This window comes from Gallus gallus, chromosome 9 (genome assembly GCF_016699485.2).
Source record: "Gallus gallus isolate bGalGal1 chromosome 9, bGalGal1.mat.broiler.GRCg7b, whole genome shotgun sequence".
Classification (NCBI taxonomy): Eukaryota; Metazoa; Chordata; class Aves; order Galliformes; family Phasianidae; genus Gallus; species Gallus gallus.
This window is the reverse complement of record NC_052540.1, coordinates 14,078,629-14,106,086: the sequence shown is the minus strand read 5'-3', so window position 1 is coordinate 14,106,086 and position 27,458 is coordinate 14,078,629. Positions and strand designations below refer to the sequence as shown.

The 27,458-nt window shown below is 43.3% G+C and overlaps 1 protein-coding gene across 10 annotated transcripts in view; it reads left to right on the top strand.

The window, feature by feature from the left end:
• LPP (LIM domain containing preferred translocation partner in lipoma) overlaps nt 1–27,458 on the top strand; it is a 318,284-nt gene that overhangs the window by 239,933 nt on the left and 50,893 nt on the right. For all 10 annotated transcript variants that reach the window (XM_046898474.1, XM_015291433.4, XM_046898475.1 and 7 more), the window contains one exon: nt 19,667–19,836. In XM_046898474.1, the coding sequence (XP_046754430.1) occupies nt 19,667–19,836 (170 nt within the window). The remainder of the gene's footprint in view (nt 1–19,666; nt 19,837–27,458) is intronic.

Here is a 27,458-nt window from a genome sequence, read left to right as displayed (position 1 = left end):
TCTAGCATTCGTGCTCAGGGTACAGCGGCGGGGACCAGCCTGCACGGGGAGGTCATGTTGCAGCACCATCAGCACCCAGCTGCCCTCTTGTGGCATGCCGCAAGGGGAGGCTCCCTCCCTCTGCTCCCCAGGGGCTTTAATTACCCTGGTAAATGGCTTTCAGAGCCTGTTTCTTCAGTCTCACTTCTGTCAGTGCTTGCCACATCCATCTAACTTGCTCTCAGGGAGTCCTGTGGCTGCCAGCATCCCTTGCACAGCATGTGCAGGTAGGGGTTGGGCAGTTAATGTACACAGTCTTAATGCAACCTAAAGCTGCCCCATAGTTCTAACTGGAGAGTGCAGAAGAGGAGACCTGCGAATAGTGGGAGAGCAAAACATACCATGTCTGCATGCGTTTATCTCCAAAGGCACAAGAAACAGTGCTGTGCAGTGGCCGTGAGCTGAGTTGTTTATCAGCATTTAAAAGGGTTAAATGGGTGCAAAAATTTGGTTCTTCCTGCTGTTGATATCATCCACGTCCTACCCTGCAGTAACTGTGGGGAAAATGTTTTGGAAAGCCAAGCACCCATATCTTTTTGTGCCAGAGATCTTAGTCTCACAAAGTCTGGAGCATGCATCTCTTAATGAAGATCAAGCAGATGTAGCCGTCAGGAATGAGGGAAGGCTGTACTCCTCTGAGCCTTGAGCACCTGCTACCCACATGTGCCAGGAGGCAGGAGACTTGTCTTCCTTCTTTGCTTTCCATATCCACCTAGAAGTGGACAGGACTTTGCATCGTGAGTGTTTCTGAAGTACAGTCACTTCAGAGACCAGCGCTGCTTCACAGATGTGGTCTGAACCTTACATCAAAAATAAAATTACCCGTTGTTGCTGTAGGTGATAAAATGCAAACTGATGCAGGTAAAAAGCAGCATGACTACCTCGGTGTTTTTAAGTCCCTCATTTAGCTTGAATTGCTGGCAATCAATCTAGACATATTTTTTTACTTTTAAATAGAACTGATTTGATGCAGAAGTCATGTAATGGAGAATAAGTGCAGAGTACCAAGCTAGCACTTTAGCAAAGGTATTTCAATGATCACCTATGTGCTGTGAAACAAACGTGGGCTTTGGGTCGTGAATGGAATTATTTTTGAAGCAACAGTCAGAAAATGAAAGCTGACAGTTTCCTGGTGTCTTCGAAGAGGAGTGAAACGTGATAATGAAATATCTTTCTGAAGTACGGCGGTATTCTACAAGATTCCTTCTGCGTGTTTAAAAATGAATGTATCCATGAAAATATTATTCTGTGAAGTTTGTAGTCATTTCTTGTGTTGCAATAGGGCCCTTCCTGTGGTAGACACTGTACAAACGGATAGCACAGCTCGGCCTCCTTTTGAAAAGACCCTGGACAATGATGAGACTAATAGTCAAGCCTACAAAAGTTAATAGCTCATAATTGCATGTGGAGTAAATCTTTTTAATTGAGAAGCAGTTCAAAGAGAATCCAGCTCATTCGTGACAAATTGATGTGTCCAAACCAAACTCTCTGCGGACTGAAGTGGCTGAAGTATTGATAATGAGCCATCAGGACTTTGACAACCCTTCCCGTGGCAGGGGGTAGGAACTAGATGATCTCTGAGGTCTTTTCCAACCCAAGCCATTCTATGATTAGTCCATAGCTAACTCAGGTCATTAGGAATTGAAAGTGTGACCTTCCCCACATGAAAGACTTGGCTTGTCTCAGGGGGGTTCTTTGTGGATGTGTCGTCATCTCGCTAAAACCATAAATGGTGGCTCCCAGAGGACCTCTGGTTGGGAATCTCCTCGAGGAGGCCAGGGGCTGGAGGAAGACTTAGGGGCATGTGGGATGGCGAAGGTTTGTCTTCCCTCTCATCTAAGTATCTTTTTGGATACAAGACAGTATTTTCCATCCAGGATTTCACAAGCACTAAATGCTCAGTCACAGGTATTTTAAAAGGGGTTGCATGTTATGTCTGAGAATGTGTGAGTACGTTTTCCTGGACTTAGTTTCCTAGAAATAATTTTCATTTCAGATAATGCTTTGGAGTGTTTTAAGCCATAAAATTCTTCTTCTTCTTTTTTTTTTTTTTTTTGGTTATAACATAGGGCTGAATTGTTCAGATAGTCAGACAGCCAGTTTTGGAGCTGGGATTAGAAACCACACAGCCCAGGTCAAATCCTTGTCCCAGCAATGTGAAAATAGTTATGTACGTGACCTAGCAGAAGTGAACTTTTTTTCTGCTTTTTTACGACTGAAAACAGCTCACCTATTGTTTGAAGCTGGTTGCAGTAAATTTGCTGTTGCTTCCATGTTACTTTATGGCTTATTTGTGCAGCAGTAACATCTAAGGCCTGCTAGCAAGACTGTGGTCACACTGCACTATGTGCAAATTAAACGTGAAGTAGGAAACAGTGTGCATCCCTCTGAGCTTCCAAACTGAAAATACAGCAAGACCAGGAAATTATTATTGTCCTTAATTTACAAATGAGGGGCTGACTAGCAGAGTTTAGATGACTCACCCAGCATCATGCAGAGAATCAGTAGCAAAGTGGGAATTGAGCCTAGAATTCCTTCAAGTCCTGTGCCTTACCCACAGCCACGGCCTCGCTCTTATTTTATGTGAAAATCAACCAAATGGGATTGTGAGCCTCGTCTGATGAGAAATCACAACTGCTCTGAAGGCTCTTCCCAGCATTTAGATCACAAGCCCTATTTTCCAGGGCTAATAATACGGCTGTGAAAATAAGAAGGGGGAAGGAAAGCACTCCAGGACCACACTTGGTAATCTTAACTGTTGTTAATATAATGTACCCACTAATGCTGTCGGACTTCAGCATCAAGATTATTTATGGCTATTATGAAAATTGATAACTCGCCATAGTAATCTGTTACTTTCCAGTCTAGCAACCAGCGTTCCATGGGGGTGGGTGGGAGCATGGTGTGCCATTTATTATTTCTCCTTCTGGTGGCATTTGTCTCATGCTGTCATTTTTGATACGGTGGTTTGTCTCCTGCCAGTAACTTTTTGGGGGCATTTTGAGTGTCACTTGAAGTTTAGTTGTAGGGGGAAGGCCTGATTTTATCTGAGAGTGAAACGTGGTGAAAAAGAATTGAACAGGGCTCTCTCATGTGCTTGAATGTTCTTCTCCAGCCTGTTCTCTTCTGATGGAAACGCATCAAAACTGTTTGGTTTTTTTCTTTTTCTTTATTTTTTAAGGAATCGCTTTGACTCAGATTGTGTGAGATGAATCATAACCCACTTTCTCATCTCAGATGTGAAAAGAAAAAAAAAAAAAGAGAAAAGAAAAAAATTCCAGCTCTGCTGTCAATGTCAGCATAATCAATACAGAGTGTTTCTCAGTGTGCAAAGAGGTAGGGAAGCGTTGAAAGAATGAAAAGAATCAGAAGTAGCCAAACTGTCCTGCTGCTTTTAGTGGGCTTCACTGTTTTCATGTCTGCAAACGCACCTCAGTGTTCAGCATGTCGTCTTGGACACGAACACAGTTTCTGTGTCTCTGGCTACAGCCCAAGGTCACAGCCTGCTCAAAAGTCAGGAGACTGTCATCCCAAACTGACAGCAAATCACGAGCAGCCAGCCCTGCCAGACATTTGGGATGCTACCAGCAGCCAAGAGTAAACCCATTTTGACTTGTGAAACTTGCCATCAGATGTCACCTGCTTGGACTGTGCCAGCGCAGTTTTTGTCAGCGCAGCTAAGCGCCATGCCTGTCCCATGGCCCTGCCTGTGCCAGGGCTATTGAGGGAAATGGAAAACTTCAATGCCAGTAGATTACTGTCAGTGTCACTGGGAGTCAGGTGACCACGTCTGATACCTCATCGCCAGCTTTCTTTTATTAACTTGCTCACTAGCATTGATTTTTCTTGTCTTCTTGTTATCAGAGATATAGAAACAGCTGCCTCTGGTAGTATAAGCTAAAAATGGGAGCTGAACGCCTTAAAAAGTATCATCACTGCACCAGGACCAGAAGGAATCGGCATGGTTTAGTGTATGGGTTTTAAAAGTTGAGGAACATAATCTCCCCATTGAGCACAGCGGTTCAGTAAAACACACTGGCAATAGCACACATTTGTGGAGATTTTAGAGGTGTGGAGATTTAGAGGTTTTAGAGATCCATCCTCCAAAGTGTAAGACGCTCTCCACAGCTGAAGACAGGCAGCTGGACTTGAGATGTAAATGATTTTCTCTTTAGGTCCTTCCAAATTACCATCCCAGCCATGCTTAGCTATTTGTTCAGAGCTGTGAATCAGGCTGTATTCAGTTAGCAGCAGTATTCAGCTTTAATATGCAATTTACTCAACAAATTCTGGTTCCAGACAGTATCTGGAGAGGTTAATAACTTACTATCTACCGACTGTACGTTCTGATTTCTGTCTGCACTGTCGGAGCAGACTGAACAGATGATGCACAGTACTTTTTTATGGGGGTGGGGAAGGGAGTGGGGAAAGTTTCTGTGGGGAGTTTGATGGAGCCTTTTTTGTCATTTAAAATTATAGTCTGAAAAAGAAAAAATGGAACAGGTTTTAAAATGCCACTATTTCCTCATTTTCTGGTTGCTCCAAAAGCCATGTGAATTCATCTATTGGCATCCAAAAAGCCTGCAGGAAGCCAGATGGTTTTTACCTTCAGTTTTCTCTTGTTTCGATGAATGATTAGGGCAAGACAGTACTGACTTTCCACCTCTTTTTAACTCAGGGATTGTATGTCATCACGTGACCTGAGGAATTGTGTCAGGCTAAGCTTTCCTAGAGGGAGACATTGGAAAGGATGCCAGTATAGGTCATCTGTGCTCTGCAGAGCACTGTCACGTGCAGTCAGCTCTCTTGGACTGGAAGGTCCCAGTGATCGTCATTGCCACTGTGGAGCTAATTCTGGTCGTGTGTCCTTGTGGTCATCTCCACAAGTCAGGTAGCTGGTTTTCATTTCTGTCCCACGGCTGAAATTATGTGGGAATCCTAAAATACATATATACATAAGCACGTATGTATAGGGCAAGTTGCTGCATGGACCGTGGATTCTAATGACATTCCCTCCTTTCCCATTCACCATCCCAACGTCTCACATTAATAGATCCAGCTTTTGGTGCCTATACAATCTCATGAAGTGTGAGTACCTCCAGCGCTGGCAAGTCTGATTCGTGTATATGAAGAAGAGAGGGATGTGTGGAGAGGGGGCCAGGAGTAGGGAGGCTATGGCTGCAATGAGTGGCTATGGAAGCGAGTGGAACACTTTTAAACATTCTATCATGTGGATGTATATGTCAAAACAGTGGCTTCTTCTGAAGATAGAATGCCAAAATATACGCTTCAGTGCACGTTGCTGGTCTAATTCCTAAATGGCCACTGCTGATGCTGAAACAACCAAAACCTCTTAGACTATGTATTCTTGATTTCCATGCAGGACCACAGGAGAGGATGTGAGCAAAACAGGGAGGTTACTTATGGTCAGAATTATTTCCCATTTTTTCACAGGCATAATTCAGAAAGTGAAGAAAGTGGAGCGTGTGTGCTGCAGATGTGCACAGCTGGTGCATTGCTATCTCTGTGGCATCCCTCCTTTGGAAGGGTAGCTGAAGAGAGCCAGGTCTGTGTCGGTCGTACAGCCAGTTCCTAGGGAAAGCTGGTCACTTAAACTCTCAGTCTCTATACTGAGGGGAAAATAAAAACTGCTGTTTGCTCACGCAAGGGAGAAACACATATACCAGATTCAAGAGGTTCAGAAAAGGGGCTTCCATGAAGCTTAGAGCAGAGGGATATTGGTCTCCTGGGGTCACAGATTTGTGCCCTGAGCCAGCCCTGGTCATGTGATGTTCATGACTAAATAATGTTGTTCATGAGGCCCATTGCTCTAAGTGTGGCTAGGTCTTTCAAACAAAACAATACTTCATAGAAAGCCTGCTCTGACTATAGCAGGCGTTTGGGTGAGGATCTGTAACTAAACTTTCCTATGTGTGCCAGCCTTGGCTTCCTTATGTTTTGTAGAGTTGGAGGGTGTTCAAACAGTCTCACTGCCTATTGCCCTTTGCAGAACAACTTCATTTCATTTAGTAGGACTGACCTGTATGTCGTGTAAATGGCCAAAGTCCTAACAGCTGTCAGGAATGGTGAGCATCCAGCAAATGTCTGATTATGAGAGCTCTTCTGGCCCAGGAAATTGCAGCTGTTCAGAAGAATGAGTAAGGTTTTACAGGAACGTATTTTGGAGCGTGGTCTAATCATGACACATGGTGGGTCATATCTCAATAGGTGTGTGTTGACTAGAAGATGTTCAAACTGGCATCAGCTTGGGTAGTGTTCTGGTTGATTAAATATAGCCTGAGCTCTCAGGAGATTAGTGTGTGCAGTGGCTTCATGCTTATGCTCTGGGGACAGGAGAGAGCAGAACAATATGCAGTGGAAATAATGCTATGAAATGGGAGAGTCATATTCTTTTCCCCTGGGCAAGCATTTTACTGGTTTTGTTACCCTCTTAGCTTGGAGTGTTCCACAGTGATCCTTAGGACCTCAGACACAGCTCTTCCCTGGAAAAAGCTTTTACTGTATTGCAGGAAAAGATGTTTGATAAGTCTTTATTCCGTGGCCTCCAAAATACCAGCCTATCTCTTCCTAGTTATGCTGAGATTGGTTCAGTGTTCTTCCGAAGCAGCAGGAAAATGATGAGCACTGGGATAGTTAAATTCAGACTTTTTCCAGATGTTCCAATGTTCAGATATGGATCTGAAGCTTAACTCAACCACTTCTGCTGCCATCTGATCTAGAGTATTGGCTGGAGACTTCCCAGGAGCTGCATTATATATGTTAATTCACATTGTCATGTGTAGGGGCTGCAAGGGGCACACTCAGAGCAGTGCAAAACAATGAGAGATATTTCCAAAATGTTTGGAGCTTTAAACATTTTGCATTTGTGTTGGGTCTCACCTGATGTTGCTGCAATTCTCTGTTTTGGATGCTAGCTTCTGCAAATAACCTTTAACTGGGGTGAAAGTCTCCCACACGGTTTTCTGTGTCAAGGTATGAATAATCGCTTCCCCAGCATACCCATCACATCTGACTTTGTCAACATAACAAAATTGTATCATTTTTGCTGCAGATGGAAACCAACTCACTTAAACCAGCATTGGTTTTCTGGGATTGGTCATACACATTCAAAGTTGCCTAAGTTGACATCAGTTAAAATCCGTCTTGGGCTAAACAGAAATGAGTGTCTCTATACATACCTCAGGTCTAAATTTGGAGGTCCAGTGGTTTTCAAATGATTCTGTTATCACAAGTAAACAAGTCCGTAAATTTTCCCTGCTGTCATACCTAAGTGCTTAGTGAGGATTAAAGTTAGTTACCATCTTCGGAGTGAACTCATTTGTTGGTAAGAAACCAGTAAAGAGCACCCTGAAATTTCAGAGCACGGTGATTTGCAAGCTTTCTCCATATAGTGGAGAACTGGTTCAGGATGTTCAGAAGGGTTGTAAACACTGAATTTTTGGCAAACGCTTGTAATCCCTGCTGATCTTAGTCTTTTCTAATGCCCGCTCAAGGACATTGGACTGGCAGGACTCACCGTGACCTCTGGATATTGGATCAGTCCTTTCGCACTGGTTCGGCCATGTCACAAAGAGCAAAAGCTTTTGGGGTTTCAGTTTCCATCAGCACAAAATTCCCAGGTCAAGAATCGTGTGAATAATTCAGGAGACAAGTATTGGCACCTTTAATGCAATAGCCAATTTAGAAGAACCTTTCATCTTAGAAATGTGATAAGAGTAATGTTTTGAACTCATCTTCATAGATACTGATCAACATCAGATGTTGTCCTTGTGGAGGCTGAATGTCAGGACAATCTGTATAGCACACTGAGCATTGATTTTATTTAGCCCTCTCAGGGTCACGATAAACTCGGATCCTAACCCACTTTCCCCATGTATCCTACTGGTAGTCAATGGGGCCTTGACTCCAAGCCATGATCTGAAACAGAGCAGTCCTAGGGACGCTAAAGAGCTCAGATTTAAGGGTTTGTTTTGTTGTTTTTTTTAATTATTCTTATTATTTTTAAAGCCGTTCTAATTATGAATCAAAATCTGTAGGATGTGTGAGAGTGACACATGCAGTTGTGCAGATGGGGTTTGCACAGACTTTCTTTAAATAAATTAATAGTTTTTATAAATATGTATCCCATATTTTGCACTTATTTGGTGCCACTGAAGACCAGGAAAGAGAAGTTCTGTCTCCTTTTTGATCAGGCTTGGGGAATGTGACTATCAGGTGTGAATAATCAAACTGCTTTGTCATGGACTCCAGATATGCATCATGTGTTACAGGGAAGACATTTCAGAAAGAGCTGGGAGAGTTATCAGTGTTCCTTCCCATTTACCTCAGCCAGCTAAAACAGGTCCTGTGATCAGAGGGTGAGCAGAATTGCAAGCATTGTATAATTATGTGAATAGAAATAATATGTTGTCACTGACATCACACAGCATTTTCAAGGGAGTTTTGCTCTCAATACCAATGTTGTATTTTAGGGATATGACGTGTCTGATCATCCTCAGTAGAAACAAGCGCTGCACATTCCCACCAGAATGGGAGTGCCTCTGCATCCCAGCTCACAAAGCTCCTGTTACTTGTCCAAGAGAGTAAACAAATATTGGACCTTGCACCTGGCTGGAAAGGTCCCAGATTTTGGGGTGAAAAAGGAAACCTCTGTCCAGAAGCTTGGTTTAATGAGGAAAAACAGAGTTAGTTGGTTCCAGCTGCTGAGAAATTCGGGCCGATGGAGTTGAGCACAGGGGGCAGCTGGTTGACGTACAGGTGAGGTGGCTTCCAGTGCCCGATGGATGTGATTTACAGCGAGCCTGCTGTTGACATGCAGACAGCGCGTGTTTCAAAACAACAAGGAAGCTTTGGGCTGGTGCCGGATTGTGAAAGCAGGATTTTCAAAAGACTTTAAATAAATGAGGTGCCAGCTGAAATTTGGTGGGACATCTTCTTCCAGTGCAGTCAGACACCTTTGAAAACCCAAAGCCTCAAAGCTGTTGGGAATATGAGAGCTACCATTTGGTCAGGACTCACTATTTGTGAGATCCAGTCTTGTCTTTTTTTTTTTTTTTTTTTCTTCTTTTTACTTTTGGCAGAGGGAAGACAAGTTCCCTCCCTGTTTCTTGTTTTTTTGTCAGACGTTTTTCCCCAGGCAGGCATGCATGAGGTGTGCCAGGTTGGTAGACCAGAGCCATTGGCACGGGGAGCATCTCTGACTCAAAACTTTGCCATTACTCAGGCGTTTTCACCTTCTCTGCTGAACAGAGTCTTTGGTAAAAATCACTTAATGCCACCACCCTCACGGCGATGCAGCAAGGCAGACAAGCTGCCGAACACCATCTGGAGCAGAGCCAGGCTATGGAAGAGTGAATTGAGTCATTCGGGCCCAGCAGCGGATGTGATTTTTGGCTGTGCTTGAGTCTAGTGAATGTACTGATGGCGCCCGTCTGGAGCTTATGAAATGGGTTGGCTGAGCCGGCGGACAGAAGAGGTTTGAAGTGCCCTTGCGCAACATGGAAACAGTTGGAGGTGAAAGTCCTTGGGAAATGGGACATTGTTTGCTCTGTCTCTGTCCTGCACCTAACACCACAGGGCCTCAACCCATCCTTGGGCTGCTGTAGACTGCTTCTAATTTTTTGACCTAGACAAAAAAACTGCTACCCGTATCAGTGTGGGCGTCACCTGCACCCTCAGTTCAGCTCTTACAAAAGCAAGTGCTAAGGAGGATTCAGTCAACATTCAAGACGACCTTGTGCTGAGCAGTGGCGTGATCCCACAGGCTGCTGGTCATTGGTCCTCCACACCTGGAAGAGTGGGCTGGAGAAGAAGCACAAAGTGTGAGAACAAACATGAAGCATCTGAGAAGGGGACCAGCTCATCTGTCCTCCAGATCTGCTCAGTTCTGCAGCCACTGCTTACATTTGGGGTTGAGTGCAGCAGCCCCTGAAACTACCCTCTGCTGCTCTACCAGCACGTCAGTGGGCGAACAGGCTGGCGTGGCACTCTCAGAGGGACACCTGTGAGGGGACCAGACAGCCCGGGGTTCCTGCCACTGCCACTCCCTATGATTGCAAGGTGTTTTTTCCAAAAGAGGACCCAGAAATCTGGTGCAGAATTACAGAGTGGGCCAGAGGGGTGCCCAGGAAATCCCTTTGTCCATCAGCACAAGATGAGGGTGGAGGAAGAGGGATTTCTGTTATCTCTCCCACCATCTTTTCGCCATGGGAGCTGCAGACAGGTGTGGTTGCACAGCTTGTGTGCTGCCATATATGTGGTCCTGTGGGTTTGCAAGTGTGAGTAAAAAGGGACCTGGCTCAGTGGCTGCTATTAGGATCACCAGAACTGCCAGGATCTGTCTAATCCACAGCTCTACCAGTGACAGTTTCCCTTCCTAAGATCCTTTCCAGGAGGAACAAAACCATGCACTACTAGCTTTGGGGTAAGCTGTCTAGAGAGAGGTTTCATGCCAGCCTTGCTAGGAACTGGCTGACACACTTACAGGTTGCCTGGACTTCAGTGAAGGGCTGCTGAGACTGTTCCCTGGCTGCCATGGGGTAAAGTCTCATTAAAAAAAAAAAAAAATTATATATATATATAAAATAATTAAAAAATTAAAAAATTATATATATATATATATGTTAGCAATGTGTTCCAGAGAGAAGAGTCATCTTTGTTTTAAAATCTCTCATTTTCCTGTAGAAGGAAAGAAGAGCTTTCTCAGCTTTTGAAAGTGTGGAAAACCCCAATATTTCACAGCTCTAAAAGATTTTGCCCCTTTTTTATTTTGGAAAAACAGTGGGAAGGGAAATGAGAAGCAATTTTTTTATGTCTCTTGCTTTTTTAACTTCCTATATACGATCAGTTTCCCCTGCAGGAGAGGAGTGGTGGGCACAGGAAGGTGGGGGATTTCTCTGAAAGTTGGGTTTTTTTTTTTTGTTTAATTTCTTTTTACCAGATGAACTGATTGCACTCCTTATTTAGTTAAGTATTTATTGGCAGGGTTTTTTTTTTTGGTGCAAATCAGTGCTTTGAAACTCACCCCTGAATAGAAATATCTTTTTCATTTTAAAAAAGTATTTGTGGGGTGTTTCTTCTTCCCATCTTAAGTTTGCAACTTAAAACTCCTTTTTTTTGAGATCCCTATGCCTACTGCTAAACCCAGAAGAGAAGCAGGTAGCAAGGAGTGCACAGGAGGCAGCATATTGGACATGTCACCCTCTTGCAGTCCTGGATGCCCTGGGGCCAGCTGGCTCTGCTGTGGCCTCCAGAGACAACATCCAGTGCCTGGCAAACCTCTGCAGAGAACCTGCTCGCCAGGGCTCTTTAGTGGATACACAACTACAGTCTCTGTCATCTGGTAACTTTCATCAGCATTAAAAGAAACATTTATAAAGGAAATACACTACGTTTTACTTGCTGCCTTGCATTTCCTCGATCGATCAGCAAAAGGAGGGATGTTTCCTGTCTTGCACTCTGTTTTTCACCCCCTTTCTTTTGTCTCCAGATGTTACCGAAGCTCTATTTCAACCCTTCTGCACATGGTGAACCATGTGCCAAAAAGTTGTCACAATGGAACAAATAACTTTTTTTTATTATTATTATATTTTAAAGCAGAACATGCTTAAAAAAAAAAAAAAGTGTCTGGGACATTAAATATGGTAGAGCATCACTGACCCCCACTGGGCTGGGACACTCACTGCACATCACCCGAGTTGGGTCCCTGGTCCCTCACCGGTGAGCTGGGCACACTGTCAGGTCCATGTTTGCCTTCACTGAAGAGCATGGAAAAGGTTCCTCCGAGGATTGGGGAGGGGGCAGCATCTTTTAATGGTTCATCCAGGTCCCTGCATCAAAAGTTTCCTATAAAACTGGTTGGACCAAACCAAGCCAAGCCATGTCCTGCATGCCTATTGTGAGTAGAGTAAGAAAGTGTTGGCTTATGTTACTGTGAAGGATGTTTTGGTTCAGTGGAAAGGCAGACTTGCTAGTGGTAAGGTTAGGTTCTCACTGAAGTTCTTTGCTCAGGTTGTTGGTGAAATCTCCATTGCTGGAAGTTCTTAGGAGCACATTAAACAAGTAGTTGTCAAGAATGATGTAGAGAAGGTTGATCCTGCCTTTGAGGCAATAAGACAGTTTCCGTGACCTCTCAAGATCCTGTTCAACTTGAGGTTTTGTAGCTTTGTGGGAAGATCAGGAGTACTTCCATTTCAACCTTTATTTTGTGGCAGTGATGCATTGCGATTGTGACAATTTAGGAAGGAGCTTCTACCGTATTGGCAAGCATTTGCTGTAATGTTTTATATCAGAAGCAGGTGAAATTGTCTCTCGTGTCTCAGGGAGATGAGGAGAGAGTGATGCAGATGGATAAGGGATAGGGACCATTGATAGGGACCATCACCATGTGGGTGCTGAATGGAGGAAGTAGGAGAGGCACGAGCTTCCTTGTGCTTGGTCACTATTGCTCAGCCACTCTGCTGACAGTGATGGCACAGCCTGCCCATGGACCACGTCCCAGGCAGGATTGTCCAGCAGGGCTGGAGCTGGGAGCTCCCTCTGAATTGCAGGAGTTTTTGTGCTGTAAGCCTGCCTCACTGTCAGGCCTTTTAGTGATCATCTTGTGGTTAAAGAAGCTGGACTGGGATTGAGAAGATGTGGTTTCAGTTCCTGGCTCTGTCACAAACTCCATTTGTGACCCTTGGCAAGTACCATAACTTCTATGGGTCTCAGTTCCCCATCTGCATATTGGGTGTCCTAAAAGTCCTCCACCTTCCTGGAATGTTGGAAGGGTTCATCATTAGGGCTGGTGGCTGGCTCTGATAACAGCCTTGTGGTGAGCAGCATGGAGAAACATTCAGAATGGCACAGTGAAGTGTTAGTAGCGTGAGCTGGTGCAGTTGCAGTGCCTTTGCTGTGTGGAGTGGAATGAGACCTCTGGGGCATACAGAGAATGTGTCACCTTTGCAGCCAAGCGAAGTGAGAATACAAAGTCGTATTGTTGTTGAAGGAAAGGGATGCAAACAACAGGAGAGTGCAGCTACTACTGGACAAGCAGAGAAGAAATGACGAGGAGGTCACTGCAGGGACCTGTTCATCTGGAGTACAAGTGCAGCACAGCTAAGGCAGAGTAACCGGGATATGGTAATTAAATCACGGCCTTGGATTTAATTTATGAAGTGTTACAGGCGCACACTGTAGCATAAAGCTCTGTTTACTGTGAAAGATTGTGTTTCTGACGTCTGCTGAAGAAGAGGGAATTAAGATTAATCTGTCTCATGTCCAAAGGCTGTGTAAGACAACCGATGCATACAGCCTGCTACTGTCAAATGGAGTAACTTCAAACTTGGATCCTGGCACAACAAACCATTGACAAGGGCTTCCTGCTCAGTGAGAAGTCTGAGTTCAAAAGCAAAAAAAAAAAAAAAAAAAAAAGGGCAGATGAGGAGGGCAAAGATAAGCTGAGACTATCATCGTTTCCTACAAAATGCACAGAAAATACTTAAGTTTCCCTTCATCCTAATATTTCAAGGTCCTGGGTGCCAAAATAGTGGAGTATCTGTAGGACAGATACAACCAAGGTATCTTTGCCAAATACAATCACGATTGGACACATAACTTCCCATGCTCCACAGGAGCAGAATAAACACTCCCTTGTAGATCAGAGATTCCTATTTTGTTCCCTTTGGACAAATCATGGGACGCGCTGAGTGCTTATGAGTTGCAGGATCTCTGCCATTGAGACTTAATCCAGTTAAGGTATACTGGCAGCTAAGGTCTGCTGTTACACTGTTAGCCTGATGGATTAACCTCTGCTCCTGCATCCCTTTAAAATGGAATAATTGCGCTGTCTGGCCTAGGTGCTCTGAGGAATCCCACGTGCTTGGGAAATTCTTGAAAACCCTTGGATAAAAGTCGCTGGGGAAGAGGAGGGAGAGAGGGGAAAATCGTGTTACATTGTTGACTTATGGTCAACGTTGTCCTCGAAATGCTGTTTTGTCATCAATATTTCTTCATTAGGAATAATGATTTTTCCACATTTACTGCCAGCTGATTCAAAGCTGTCCAAAAGCAGAATGTGTCATGAATCTCTAAAATGCATTCACTGGCAGACTCTAAACAGAGATGATTAGAAAAATAACACAGCGGAAATACTGGGTGTCTCGAGGCTGCCAGGGGAACTTTTAGTGAGATATTTTGTCCAATCTATTTACATATTTTTAAAATGTTCTTAGTACGCTTTTGTAAAAGCAGTATGCAATATTTCTTCAGTTCTTTCTCGCATATTGTATCAGGACTGCAGTGAGAACCAGGGAGTACACTTAGCTGATCAAGGGAAATTGTGTAATTGATAGGCAGTGAGGATATGACCTTGTGCTAAATTCCCACAGTAAAGTTAGGTGGGAAGCAGTTTTTTCCATCATGCAGAAGTTTTTGAGATATCAACATTTTCCCCCACTTCTCAGTAAATGCAGAACCTTCCTACATTGATGCTTTTATCAGAAAATTATCTCCTATCTCCTCTCTATATTGAATGCATGCTTTGAATTCATGAATTTCAACCTTTGTAGAGAGAAGGCTTGCACATTTTCTCTCTGCTCTCTTCACTCTCTTGTTACTGCATGAATTATCTGTGTTAGGCAATGCAAATCACATAGCAAGGGATGGCTATGCCCCCAACAGCTAGTGTCTAAATAGGTATGACAGACAGATAATGATATACCCTAGAAAAGGTTAATGGAGTCCTTGGATGTACAAACAGGCCCATTCCAAGCTGGCTGCACGGAGTTACACTGCCTCTGTACTGGGCTCCAGTGTGATCGCTATCAGAATATTATGCCATAAGCATTAGTATGGCATGTACCTACTCCATCATGCATCCTTAGTGGTGGATGTTTGTCTCATTGGCTCACATTCTTAATCTGACGTTTAAAAGTGACTCATGTCCAAGATAAGTTTGGACACCCTGTACCTAATTCTTCGTCGTCAGATCACACCCAGACTCCGGCCAAATCTTAAGAATCTTGCTGAATAAGAGCTCACACTAGGGCCTCTCCTGTTCATCTCTGTAGATAAAACCAGCATCCAGGCTCTAGTGACCTTGAATCCCTGCAGTATCCTTTTCTAAAAATGCAATTTCTCCCTGTTCGTGCTCAACTGGAATGCAGCTGCAGAGATCACTCTCTGGCTTGTCACTTAGGCCAGATTGTCCCTGCCTCTTTAATCATCCCTCTGGTTTCATTTCTGTATCAGATCAAACAGAAGCTTCTTGTCTTTACTTGCATGGCCTGTAGTGACCTATTCCCTCCGTTTTTCCTCTCGTATTCTCCAGTGACATATCAGCTCATCCTTCCCGTCTGAAGGTATCTATGTTCAATCTTCAAGCACTTATGTTTCCTTTTTGTGCTGTCTTTGTCCTTTCCTCGGAAGCATCCCATTAAATTTCTCTCAAACTCCCTCCGGATCCTCTTTCAGATTCTTCCTTAACCTTTTCCTTGGCTGGGCTGTCTGCAGATTGCTTGTCAATAGTAAAACATTTAGAGTACTGAGACCACAATTTTCCTTGCTGACCGGGCTTTTCCACAATCAGAGCATCAGAGTAACAGTATAAGCAAAAAAAATATATAATAATAGAAATAACAAGAAGTTAGAACATGTCATCGTGTAAGTTCCCCCTCTCAGTTCAGATCTGCAGTATCGCTTATGCTACAGAGGACAGTGAACGAGGTTTCTGAATGAAGAACAGGAGCTGATGTTCCCTTTCAGCTACTGAAGTTTTCCCTATGACCCACTGAGTAATGATGGCATTTCCAGTGGTTTCAGCAGGGAAGCCTCTGTGGGCACCTCTAACTGTCCCCCCAAGGTAAAACCAACATGTGGCAGCAAGGCTGTGATGAAGGAAGGTCACAGCCAAGGTTATGAACCTCTTTCATGCAACATGGGAGGACTCCAGTCTCCCAGGCATGCTGCCAATGGATCACCTTCTAGTTTTGCCGAAATTATCTTGAACCAGGACCTAAAAAGGACTGGAGGGGCCAAAGAAAAATGCTGCAATGACATGGTTTCATCTTCATGCAGTCTAGTACTAATTTTGTCCTTTGTCTTTAAGGTGCCTTTTAAGTGCTATTTGTCTCTGTGGGAAGCAAATGGGTCACGTTGTTCTGTGTTTCTACTGTAATACGCTGCCTGCTATTTTTCTTTTAGATTATTTGTGTAATCTTTTTTTATGCAATCTGTTTGTTCTTGAGTCTTGCAAGCTTTGCCTTTGCTACTTCTTTCTCAATAAGCAGTGCAACTTGTTCTGTATTCACTCATGGGTATTCTGCACACAACAGGCTGGGTTATTTCACCCAGTGTGAAAATATTAAAATGGGGAACATGTGTGGGCACTTAATTGTGGTGAATCCAACCACAAATACCTTTGCCGTTGGTAACTGGCACACAGGAAAAGCAGACCTTTGTTTTGTTTTTATCAGACGTAATGATAGATGCATTGTTTCTGGTGGGGTTTTTCTGGTTTTCTAAGGAAATGAGGCTTGTGCAATCACACTGCCTGTGTGCATGTGCCTATCTTGTTTGTCAGTTCCTCCCTCACCAACAACTCTTGAAACTAATAGCCATTTTCAGCCAAACTTGAGTAAGACACGGGAGTCGGGAGAAGCAGCCTGGCTTTACAGAAGACTTGTGAGTTCACAGATTGCACCAAAGGCTGCAGAAGTTGCTGTCTTTAACAGCTGCATTGCTGCAAACCACCAGTTGTGTATTCACCCATGTGCCTTTGCGTGGATCCAGACGCCCAACTGTAAGCTCCCAGATTTGAATGTTTTGGCTTACTTGCTCTTATCCTTCGGGCGAGTGAGTCAGTTGGTGGTGTTGCTAGGCACAGAGCTTGTGTTTTGATTCTCACTGGAGTGGCCATGTCTCATGAAAAACATTGTTTGCTCCAGGCCACAGCACAACAATTTGCATATAAACTTATGAAAAAGGAAGCTTTCTTTAAGCTTTCCTGTGTGAGGGTTTACAGTAGCATTTCTGTCTGTGTACATAACAGCAGAAGTTGGACTCCTCATAAATGTGGATGGGTTAAGTCTGTCGCTGCCCAAATGGGAATCTTCTGTGGAAAAACCCAGAAAGAGGAAGGAAAGCCTAAGGAAATACCAACTTCAAGGGGAGAAGTTGGCTAAGATCTGTGTTGTGCTGCTCTTTGGTTTATACCTGGCCATCAGCAGTGAAGCTGGGGAATGCCTGAGAGGCGTGCAGGAATGTAGCCTCAGGGCACCTTTCGGAGGCAGAGAAGATGCCTTTATGCCCTTCGCTCAAAGGGAGGGCAGAGGTACAAAGGCTGCGAGTGGTTTGCCAGGGATTACAGGAGTACATGCCTAAGCTAGGAAACAGACTGAGATTTCCTAATGTGAGAAGTGCAGCCAGAAGTATGATCTACATATAGACAGCTTCTGCAGCAAGTGCCTTGGTCAGGGGGGGGACATAAACGTTGAAGTATGCGAGAGAGGCTAAATTATGAATGCAAGGAGGAGGGAAGAAAAGATTCCCACATGTTCTGCTCAGATGTTAACAAAGAAAGCTGAGAAGTGTTTGCATAGACACTGCATTATCCTGTGTCCAAATGCCTCATAAAAATAATACCGGATGATCACAGAATGGCACACCAGGGAAAATAAATTCTTCAGCGGAATATTCCCGCTGGAAAAACACTGTGTAAAGTAATACACTAATAGCTTTCAATTTCATGTTTTATATATGGAGATATTAACTGCTCCCCAGACGTCTGTTCATATTACAGCCCCGCTACATGAGCAGTTTGGAGAAGGCCCTGGAGCAACCCGGTCTTGTCCGCACAGAGGACTGAGCGGTGCTCTCCTGTTGTACATGCAACTCCTGTTCCTTCTGCCTCTTTCCCATAGAAGTACTGCTCCAATGGTTCTCTCCAGTGGGATTTTTTTTTTCTTTCCTTTTTCCTAGTTCTCATGGCTTTTTCCATTCTTCCCCCATGCTCTGTAGCCTCATCACCATGCTGGGAAGCCTGCATTCCTTCTGTGCTTGTAAAAGAGGAGCCCTCACAAGAAGCATTACAGTGGAGTGATTAATGCACAACACTGTCAAAACATTAATAACAAATGCTAAATAAATTAAACTTTAAAAACAACATCTATTAATTCCTATTTGGAGGAAGTTCCAGACTTGTCTTCATTTGCCTAGTAACCTCTCTCCACATCGTTCAGACAAGGTATCTGTAGGATCTTGCCACGTAGGAAAGCAGCTCACATGCCTTGTTCCCTGGGTGTAGCCTGCTGAAGGCCGGGAGGGGCAGGGAAGAAGGTGTGAGGGCGTGTGTGCTGGAAGTTGTCCCACTGCTCAGAGGCGGCTGCCCAATGGTTGGAAGACAGGACTGGTGCAAGACCTTTTAGGAAGTTTTGCTGTATTTGTTTGGAAAGGTCAATATGCACAGGCAGTAGCGTGAAAGAACATTGTATCATTGCAGGATTACTTAATCACTACTAGGTACATATTACTTGTATGTGGGGTTTTTTTTTTGTTTGTTTGTTTTTGTTTTTGAGTAATTCTGTCTGCCTGCTCTCATTTGAGCTCTGGTCTCCCTTCCATCCTTCCCACATTTCATCATCCACAATACCCCACCCGCTGAGGAGGGGTGCAGGGTCCCATGGCTGGAGGCTCTGCTACAGAATGCTTTCAGCAGTAAGGTAAACAAGGCAGCAAGCCTCCTGTGTGTGCTCCCACAGGTTTTTTCTGTTATGTTTTTGTTTGCATGTTGCATTAGGGACCTTTCTCAGAAACAGCTGGAGTCCTTAGGACTTGCCTTTACCCTTGTTGGTAGCTTCTGATACACTTTTCTTGAATTATGGTAAGAATCAAGGATTTGCATATCAGTTTCTTGAGAAATGGCTTTGGTCTTTGAATGGATAGTAATCTTCAAACACAAGAAAGTCATTTTTCTATGTTGAAGATGGTATTGTACTCTTTGTAATCACTGAGACTTTGGCTACTACTTTTTGTTTAAAATACGAACTAGCTCAGCACCAGCACATTAGCAAGAGCATAAGGATTGATACTGCTGTACTGGTAAAAGCATAAAAAGTGAAATCCTTTAGCCAGTATAATTGGCTCTATTGAGACAATTGGTTTAAGCTGTATCAGCAAAAATGACTCTTTAAATGGTAAAAACTATGCTGCCACCAGGCAGCTTGATGAGGCATCCTACCACAAAATCCTTTCATGTGGAGGCAAGGCTTTCGGCACAGGTTCATGCCATCTAGCTGAGTAGCTGAGAGTGACTATATAGCTGTGTTAGTTGATAAGTGAATGCTTTGCATCTGGGACTTAGGCTCCTTATGATGACTGCTAGCTAGAAGTACCAGCTGTAGGGATTTCCCTGTAGTTCTGGGGGCCAGTTTCAAGCTTCTCTGGATCATTCCAGGTGGGGTAGCAATGGAGTGTGTTTCAGTGTGCTGGATCATTGCCAGCAGTGGCGCCAATTGCCCCTGTGCTGGCTGAGCTGCCACGTTCGTGCTGCCTACTGTACAACGGAAGCATGCAGGAGTACTGAGGATGGGAGCTTGCGCTGACCCATGTTCCTTTCTTCTGGTGACAGGCCGCTGTGCTCGCTGTGGGGAGAATGTTGTTGGGGAAGGCACTGGCTGCACAGCCATGGACCAGGTCTTCCACGTGGAGTGCTTCACCTGCATGATGTGCAACAACAAGCTGAGGGGGCAGCCTTTCTACGCAGTAGAGAAGAAAGCCTACTGTGAACCCTGCTATATTGTAAGTACTTGTGGGTTTTTTTTGTCTGCTAGTTTTTATCGTGCAGATATCACAAACATTTGTTTTCTTCATTGTTGTACTGTTGCCTCATAGCCAAAACCAGGTAATCTCGCAGCAAACTGCTGGGCGTTAGTTTTCCGTGGTCTTCAGAGGAATTCAGATCACTTCAGCTTCCTTGGTTAACTTCATTTTCTGTTCTGTCCAAGCTGTGAAATGAAGTGGCCAAAGCAAGAGAAAGAGGTACTTGTGGTGATGATTTGAGCTCTGAAAGGAGCAGGCAGTGCAGTGATTTTTAAGAGATGGTGTTATTCTGATAAGGTTTTTTGTGTTCAGAAATCTGTTACCAAAACCCTTAGAGATGTTGGTGCCCACTGAAATGTAGAAGATGAGATTTGAGGTAGCACTTCAACTTCTGAAATTGTGACTTCTGTGTTTCTTAATGAAGCTGATGGAAGTCTTTCCACTGAACTAACGGCTGTTGGATTGGATATCTTTTGAAGCTTACCTTATCCTGAAATTTCACGTTATGCCTTTAACAAGCTCTTAAATCAAGCAATTAACTGCACCTTTTAAGAGGCTCTCGGAAGAGACAGTTGAAACCTGTTGTACAGTAGTAAATTAAAGGAAAATCACATAACACGCCTGAGGCCTTACCTTGCTGTGACCTTAGCATACAGTGTGTTGGGAAAACGCCTATAATCTAGAATAAGAAAAGCTCCAGAACATTCTTAGCACATTGATGGGTCTTCCTTTAAACCTCAGAATTAGAGTCCTTTTTATAAACTATTGATTTTCTTGCCCACTGTAAATTAAGCTTATTGTAAACTGAAATCTAGTTTAAGGTTGGGAACTATAGCATGCAAGTTCCTCCTCTATGTATTTTCCTGCAAGATTTTGTGAAAGCCGATGCACCACCAGTGTGCTGCATAGCATCTTTTATTTACACAGATGGTGGAGTTTTGTTTGTTTGTTTTTGGGGGGATGAAATGGACTGAGGCCCTTCCATAATTAGACCTTATTTTTGAAAGCAGAAATTTCTGGTATGCTGATAATTAAAGAAATAATAGATATTTCTGAAAATGCTGCTGCTATCCAACTATTTTATTCTGTTTCTGTGAAGACTTTTCAGTGGGATTATTGCTGAAATACTGAATATGGAAAGGGCAGATTTTGTCTTTTTGTAGCAGTGATAAGTGAGTCATGGTAACTGACTTTTAAAACCTAAATGATTTTGTGATTGAAAAATATACCCCTTAAACATTCTTTCCTTTTTTTTGTTGTTGTTGTTCGTTTGTTTGTACTGAAATGATTGTATGATAAAAATTCTGATTTCTTAGCAAGTGTGGTGCCCATGTGCAAAGCACTGCAGATTTCAGGAAGGTGTGTTCATAATGCAAGGGTAGCGTCTTCATACAACAAGTTAAACATCTTATTCGCTTCGGGATGGAATTGACTTCATCTGCTTGCAGTTTGATGCTTTTCCTCTTTTTTTTTTTTTTTTTTTAAATCAAGCAGGCATTCTTCACTACTCATCTGCTTTAGTTTGGGGAAACATCTGCATTAGCCACTGTAGAAATGGTTTAAGATTATTTAATCCCATTACTTATACACTTCATTAGCCTGAGTGAATTGTTGGCAAGGGTTCAGTAAACTTCCTACATTGAGAGATAAAAGGATAAAAAAAAAGGAAAGGAAGAAGGATTCTGTTCCTCGTTTTCTTTCAAATTTATCTTCTATCTATTTAGGGGATAAAGGAATGATAATTGCCTGGTTGCATCTGCGTTTGTATGTTCCACGATACAGCTTTGCAGCTCTGAGTACAGAGCAATGAGTAAACGTTTAATAGCTTTCTCTTATATAATCAGAGGGGGCCTTTAAATGCTTACCAATGCAATCCACATTTAAAAAAAAAAGGGTTATGGACTTAACCCAAAACACTTCTGAATCCATCTGCTGCTGCACATGTAGGGGAAAGGGTGGCCCTACTGATAAGTGCTACATATGTGTAGCTTGACAGCTAGTACTGTGAGTGGGGAATGGAAAGGAAAGGAGGAATCTGGCAATCTGATGGAACAAGAATAAATAACCCAAGCAAATATCAGACTATTGCTCCTGGAAGAAGCAAGTGTTGGGATGCTGTCTTGTTACCCCTCAGACAGCTCAGCACTTTGCTCTGCTGAAGGTCAGGTTCGTGAAGGGTTCGGGCCCCTGCCGTGCTACTTAAGTTTAAAGAAATCTGTGTCAGAGTTCTGTCTGATTGATTTTTTTTCCGTGAAATGATGTCTGCGTTGGTTTCAGTGGGATGATGAGTGTCTGAGTACATGGAGGGCCCGGACTAGGGTTGCAGGTTGCTTTTGCAAATGGACTTGGGGCCCATCAATTGCTGGGGCATGGTCTGAGTGCTGTTGTTTTCAGATGTGTGATGCAGTTGTACTGAAGTCAATTAAAGTTAATCACCTGCGTAAAATTGAGTTTAAGGATTTTGCCTCTAATTTGTTTTTTTGAGTTTTCTCAAGTCCCACTCTCAGAAAATAACCTGGAAATGTGGAGCTCTGTATAAAATAATGGGACTGAAGATCCCATACTCAGGTTCCCATGGGCCTGAATCCCCATGGAAAGTAGGGCCTGCATGACTGCCTTGAGACAGCACAGTTAGCCAGTGGCTGTGGCCAGCTCTGGAAACAGGATTCTCAACTGGTATAAAACTGAGTTAACTGATGATACTTATTTACTGGTCTGCCTAATTCATACCAATTTCTACCTCACATCTCCACCTCCTCATGTTCAAAACTCTTGACCTGTTGTGCAAACGACTGGGCCAAGCTGCTGCATTAATATTAAAGAAAGTCAACTCCAATTAATCTGCCTGGTCTCGGTATATAAATTCATGAATTCTTGTTTTTAATAATTCCCTTGTGTGACTCATGGCCATACGCACATTGAAAAACAATGCAAAAATAAAAATACACTTTTTTTCTACAATTAGAATTGGCTAATCTTCTCAGTTTGTTACATGACTCTCCTTAGATGTGGTGGAGTGAAGACACAATTAAGATTACTGTGAAGAGCTGTGTTTAATTAGTATTTAGTCAATACCAGGCTTAAATAGCCTGCAGAAGTGTTGTTTCTTGCTTTTGTTTCTGATGTCATTAGTGATCCATTAAGGAAGAAATTCTGCAAAAGTCTGTGAATTAACATCAAAGGAAGTCAGTCACCTGTATGAAAATGTTTACTAACTGGAATTTGAATAGCAGAGTTCATTTCTTTCACAGAAAAATTTCCCCTACCCAAAGGCTGGTCACTATCGTTTCCTTATGAATGCTGTGAGATCTGCTGCCAATGTGTTTGCTGGTTTTGCTCTACATCCAAGGATTCTTTCATTATTAATGTTATTTCTAAAAGAGTACCAGTCTTCTCCATTAAGACACTTCTGCTCCCGCTCAACTAAAAGCAACTGTAAAAAAAGTAGTGTTAATAGGAAGCAGATGTCTCCTAGTCATTACGACAGTCAAGCAACATCTGAAATATCACAATAGGGTTTCCATTGTAACCAGCTCACTGCTGTACATGTGATGAATACAGTGCCTGCAATATGTTATCAGTATACTTTTCCCCTCCCTTACAGGACAAATTACTCACACACACACACACACACACACAAAAAAAAAAAAAAAAAACATTTGGTTTGCTTCCTCTAAGTAGCTGAAGAGATTTTTAGCAGTGGGCTCAGTGCAGAGAAAAGGTTAAGAGTAATATCAGTGGAACTGTTGTTATAAAAGATGGAAGAGCACGATGTTAGAGCAGTGCCAGCTGTCCTCTTTCCAAGTACAGTATTATCATAAGGACTGAACACAAGGTTAACCAGACACACCAGTTTGGCAAGGGTGATGCTGCTGTTTTGTGAATGGGGTGTTCTTTGATGTCCTGATGACTTTCTCCAGGACATGGAAATTTCCCTCTGTTCTTTATCCCCTTTCCTGGCGGTTCAGTGGTTGACAGTAGGAGATAAACTCTCCATGAGGTTGAGGGCTGAGAGGTGCTGAGCACCCGCGGTTAGCACAGAAAGCAAGATCTGGCAGATGTTCTTGGTGACTTATTTCTATTGCCATGTCTGAGTCAGTGCAACCCACTGCTGGACCTGAGGGAAGTGTCATAGTGTGAAGGAGATGAGGAAGCAGAAATAGGCCGTGGTCAGATGAAAAGGAGTTCTGAGAAGTTGTGGGCTGAAAATCAGGAGCGATTGAAGGAGGAAGAAACCGTGACTCATGCCTGTCTGCCTGCCTAAAGCAGGAGAAGACAGAGGGTATGCTCTGCGATTCCATTGGGAGACCTGGGGATGGAGGTTGACTGCTTTATGGGAGGTGTTAGGAGGTGTTCAAGAACTGTGGAGATGTGGCACTGAGGGACGTGGTCAGTGGGGATGGCTTGGGGTCGGACTAGATGATCTTAGTGGTCTTTTCCGACCTTCATGATTCTGTGAAATGCTGGTATTTCAGGAAATAGGACGACTAGAACCAGTGGAACCACAGAGCATACCAGAAGAGTTTAGATTTGCTGATCATTGGGCAATTTCAGTGTTAACTCAATTTGTGCTCGTGGAAATGTTTGGTAAAAACTGCTAGTGGCTTTAGTGGATCTGGTGTTGTAAACCTCACCCTGTGTGCACGTGAGTGTGGCTGGGCCAGAGCAGGTACCTTCTGTGCGTATGATTTAAAGTGAGGTTGATCCCTGCAGTAAAATCATATCTATTTTTAAAAATAATTCTGCCATTTGTAAGCAGAGATTACAGCACTAATTTAGCAACCATGTAACAATTTAAATTGGACCAGAAAAGACAAACTATAATTTAAAGATTTTTTTTCATGATACAAGTTTTCTTCTTTTTAAAGTAAAAAGCCCTTTATTCTTGTTTTTGTCAAGCAACGTATTGAATTTGAGAGTAATTTATGGAAAGTGCTGCCAGCATGGTATTGCGAGTGCTCCACAATTTGAATTTAAACTGCTCAATGGGATCATTAAGACTATTATGCCTGCTTTCCAAAGAGTTTGAATTCAAAATGACAACTGGAACAAAAATATAAAATAAACTAAAAAGAAGTCATGCACTCTTTACGTGGTGGAATTTTTCTGCCCTCGAAATATTTCATTGAGATCAATGCTCTTCTTCAGTCTCCTCCTGGAAAAGAGCTGGTGTTGCTAGTTTTAGTGCTGCGTTCCTGCGTGAGTCATCAGCAGCAGGGAAGCTGAACCTGTGACCTGTGGATCTAAAAGCATTTCGTCTCGGCTGCTGGAACTGGGATGCAGCTTGGCGGCAGCGGGCTGCTGCCCTGGATTTTGTACCCTCAGTGGAGGAGGTCTGTGGGCATTGCAGGCACAAAGCTGGCCCGGAGTGTTGGTTTGCTTACAGGCATGTTTTGATCCTCTTGGTTATTAGACATGATGATTTTGTTAGTATAGGTTCAAATGGTAATTGTTTTGGAATTGTAAAGTTAGTTGAGTTGGAGAGGACCCTTAAAGGCCATCTGATCCAACCCCCTGCAGTGGACACCCACAGCTCCATCGAGTGCTCAGAGCCCAGTCCCCAGCCTGACCCTGGGTGTCTCCAGGGATGGGGCACCACCACCTCTCTGGGCAACCTGTGCCAGTGCTGCACCACCTTTACTGTGGGGGAAAAAAAAAAAAAAACCAACACTTCTTTACATCCAGTCTAAATGTCCCCTCTTTTAGTTTGGAACCATTTCTCCTCGTCCTATCATAACCAGCCCTGATATAGATTCTGTCCCCTTTTTCTTTGGGAAAACTCCTGGGTAACTGATCAGTGTTACAAAACTGAAAACAAATAAATCCAGAAGACTTTAACAGCTCTTACTATTAGTATCACCTAGCTTCAGTGGATGTATTTTTTTTTTTTTTTAAGTACAAATGGAAGCTGGGGGAGGTTAGGTAGGCATAAGCTTGGTGCTGCTACTTTGAGTGGTAAATGGTCTTTTGCAATTAGAGCGTAAAATAGAGGAGAACGGGGTGCTATTACAGAAGCTGTCTCTGGAGCTTCTAGGAGTCCAAGTCTGGGGGATATAAAAATATGTGTGAGAGAATGTCAGTGAAACAGCTTCTATCAAAACTGGGGTAGATGCTGAACTTAGCTGACCCATGAAGCATGCATTTTTTTTTCAGTGGCCTGACAGCTGTTACAAGGGTTGGGTCATGCCTCTTGTTTTGTCACTGAACAGAAGGAAAAAGTTTCTTTCTGAGGGAGTAGACAGGCTTGTTCAGTAACCTCCTTTCTAAAACAAAATTATAAAGGGGAAAAAACATACCATGTGATGATGAGGTATACTGTGTAGTGGCTCTCTGGAGACTCAGAGGGTCATATCAAAGAAGATAGGGCCAATTCATTTCACTGTCTAACAAGGACAGGGCAAGAAGTCTATGAACTGAGGAAAAACTCTAGTGGTCTCTTAGAAGATACCGAAGCATCAGCCCTATCAAGAACTGCAGCGGGCTTGCCTTGGCAGAAGGTTCTCTGAGCCGGATCAGACACTCGTCTGCTGAGGATGACATAAAGACAATAAAGTTATTCTTAGCACAGCAGGATCTGCTTGGCTAGCCAGTCTGAATCAACTGATGGGTTTAAGGGTGCTGTGTACCCTATTTTCAGCCTACGGTTTCTGTTTGCCATCATGTTGTTCACTGTTAATAAAGGCAACTGATTGAAACGGATAATTGGAGGATGAGGCCCCACCTCGGTGTAATTGGCTTTCCGGAGAATTGAGTGAAGTGTTGCTTAAGAGGAAGACTGGCTTTGGGTTGCAGGGTAAAACAACTTGATAACAATATTAGATGGGAGATACTTCTGAAAGTTACCACAGCACTGGACAGCATCTAGAGGCGTGTTGTAAGACCGACCATGAAGGAGGGCTGATTCACTAGGTCAGAGATGTCTTGGCTGGTCAGAATTGTGCTGGAGATGGATGGGCTATAGACCATGGAGAGGTGTGAGATGTCTGCAAGAATATGTCTATATCAGATGAAGATCCCTCCTCTACACTTGGGTTTGCTTAAGAGTTTTGTGGTGGCTTGGTAGAATCCAGGACTTTTCTCCTGTGTATGATGGCAGCTCCAGAAACTTCAGTTGTTTTCCTGTCTCTGCCTCAAGCTTCTGTAATTATGGACATTTTTCATATTTGATTATATAAAGTAAACATTTATTTGACACTTGCAATCTGAAAAATTATACTGTGGGAAACTTTGTGAAGAGAGTTCTTGGTATGACTGAAATGAGATGACATTGCGATGGACTGGCTGCTGCCACTCAGTGAATTTCTCACCTCACAGGGCGAATTCCACTAATTATGTATTCTTAGGAAAAAAACAGACTCCCTTTCTGTTGGACCATAGGAGTTTTATGGCTCCTGGCTATACATCTGCTTATGGATTATACTACAGTGGAAGGAACAGTGATGTGATTTAGCAATGACTTCAAGTTGCGTTGAGATTTCCCTTTAGAAGCAGTCTAATGCTTGTGTATGCCTTTTACAGCTAGCAGAAGTAGCTTATAAGATAATAAAAATGTCTCACACATGAGCATCCTTGTAGTAATGGGAAAATCTTCCTCATTTGCA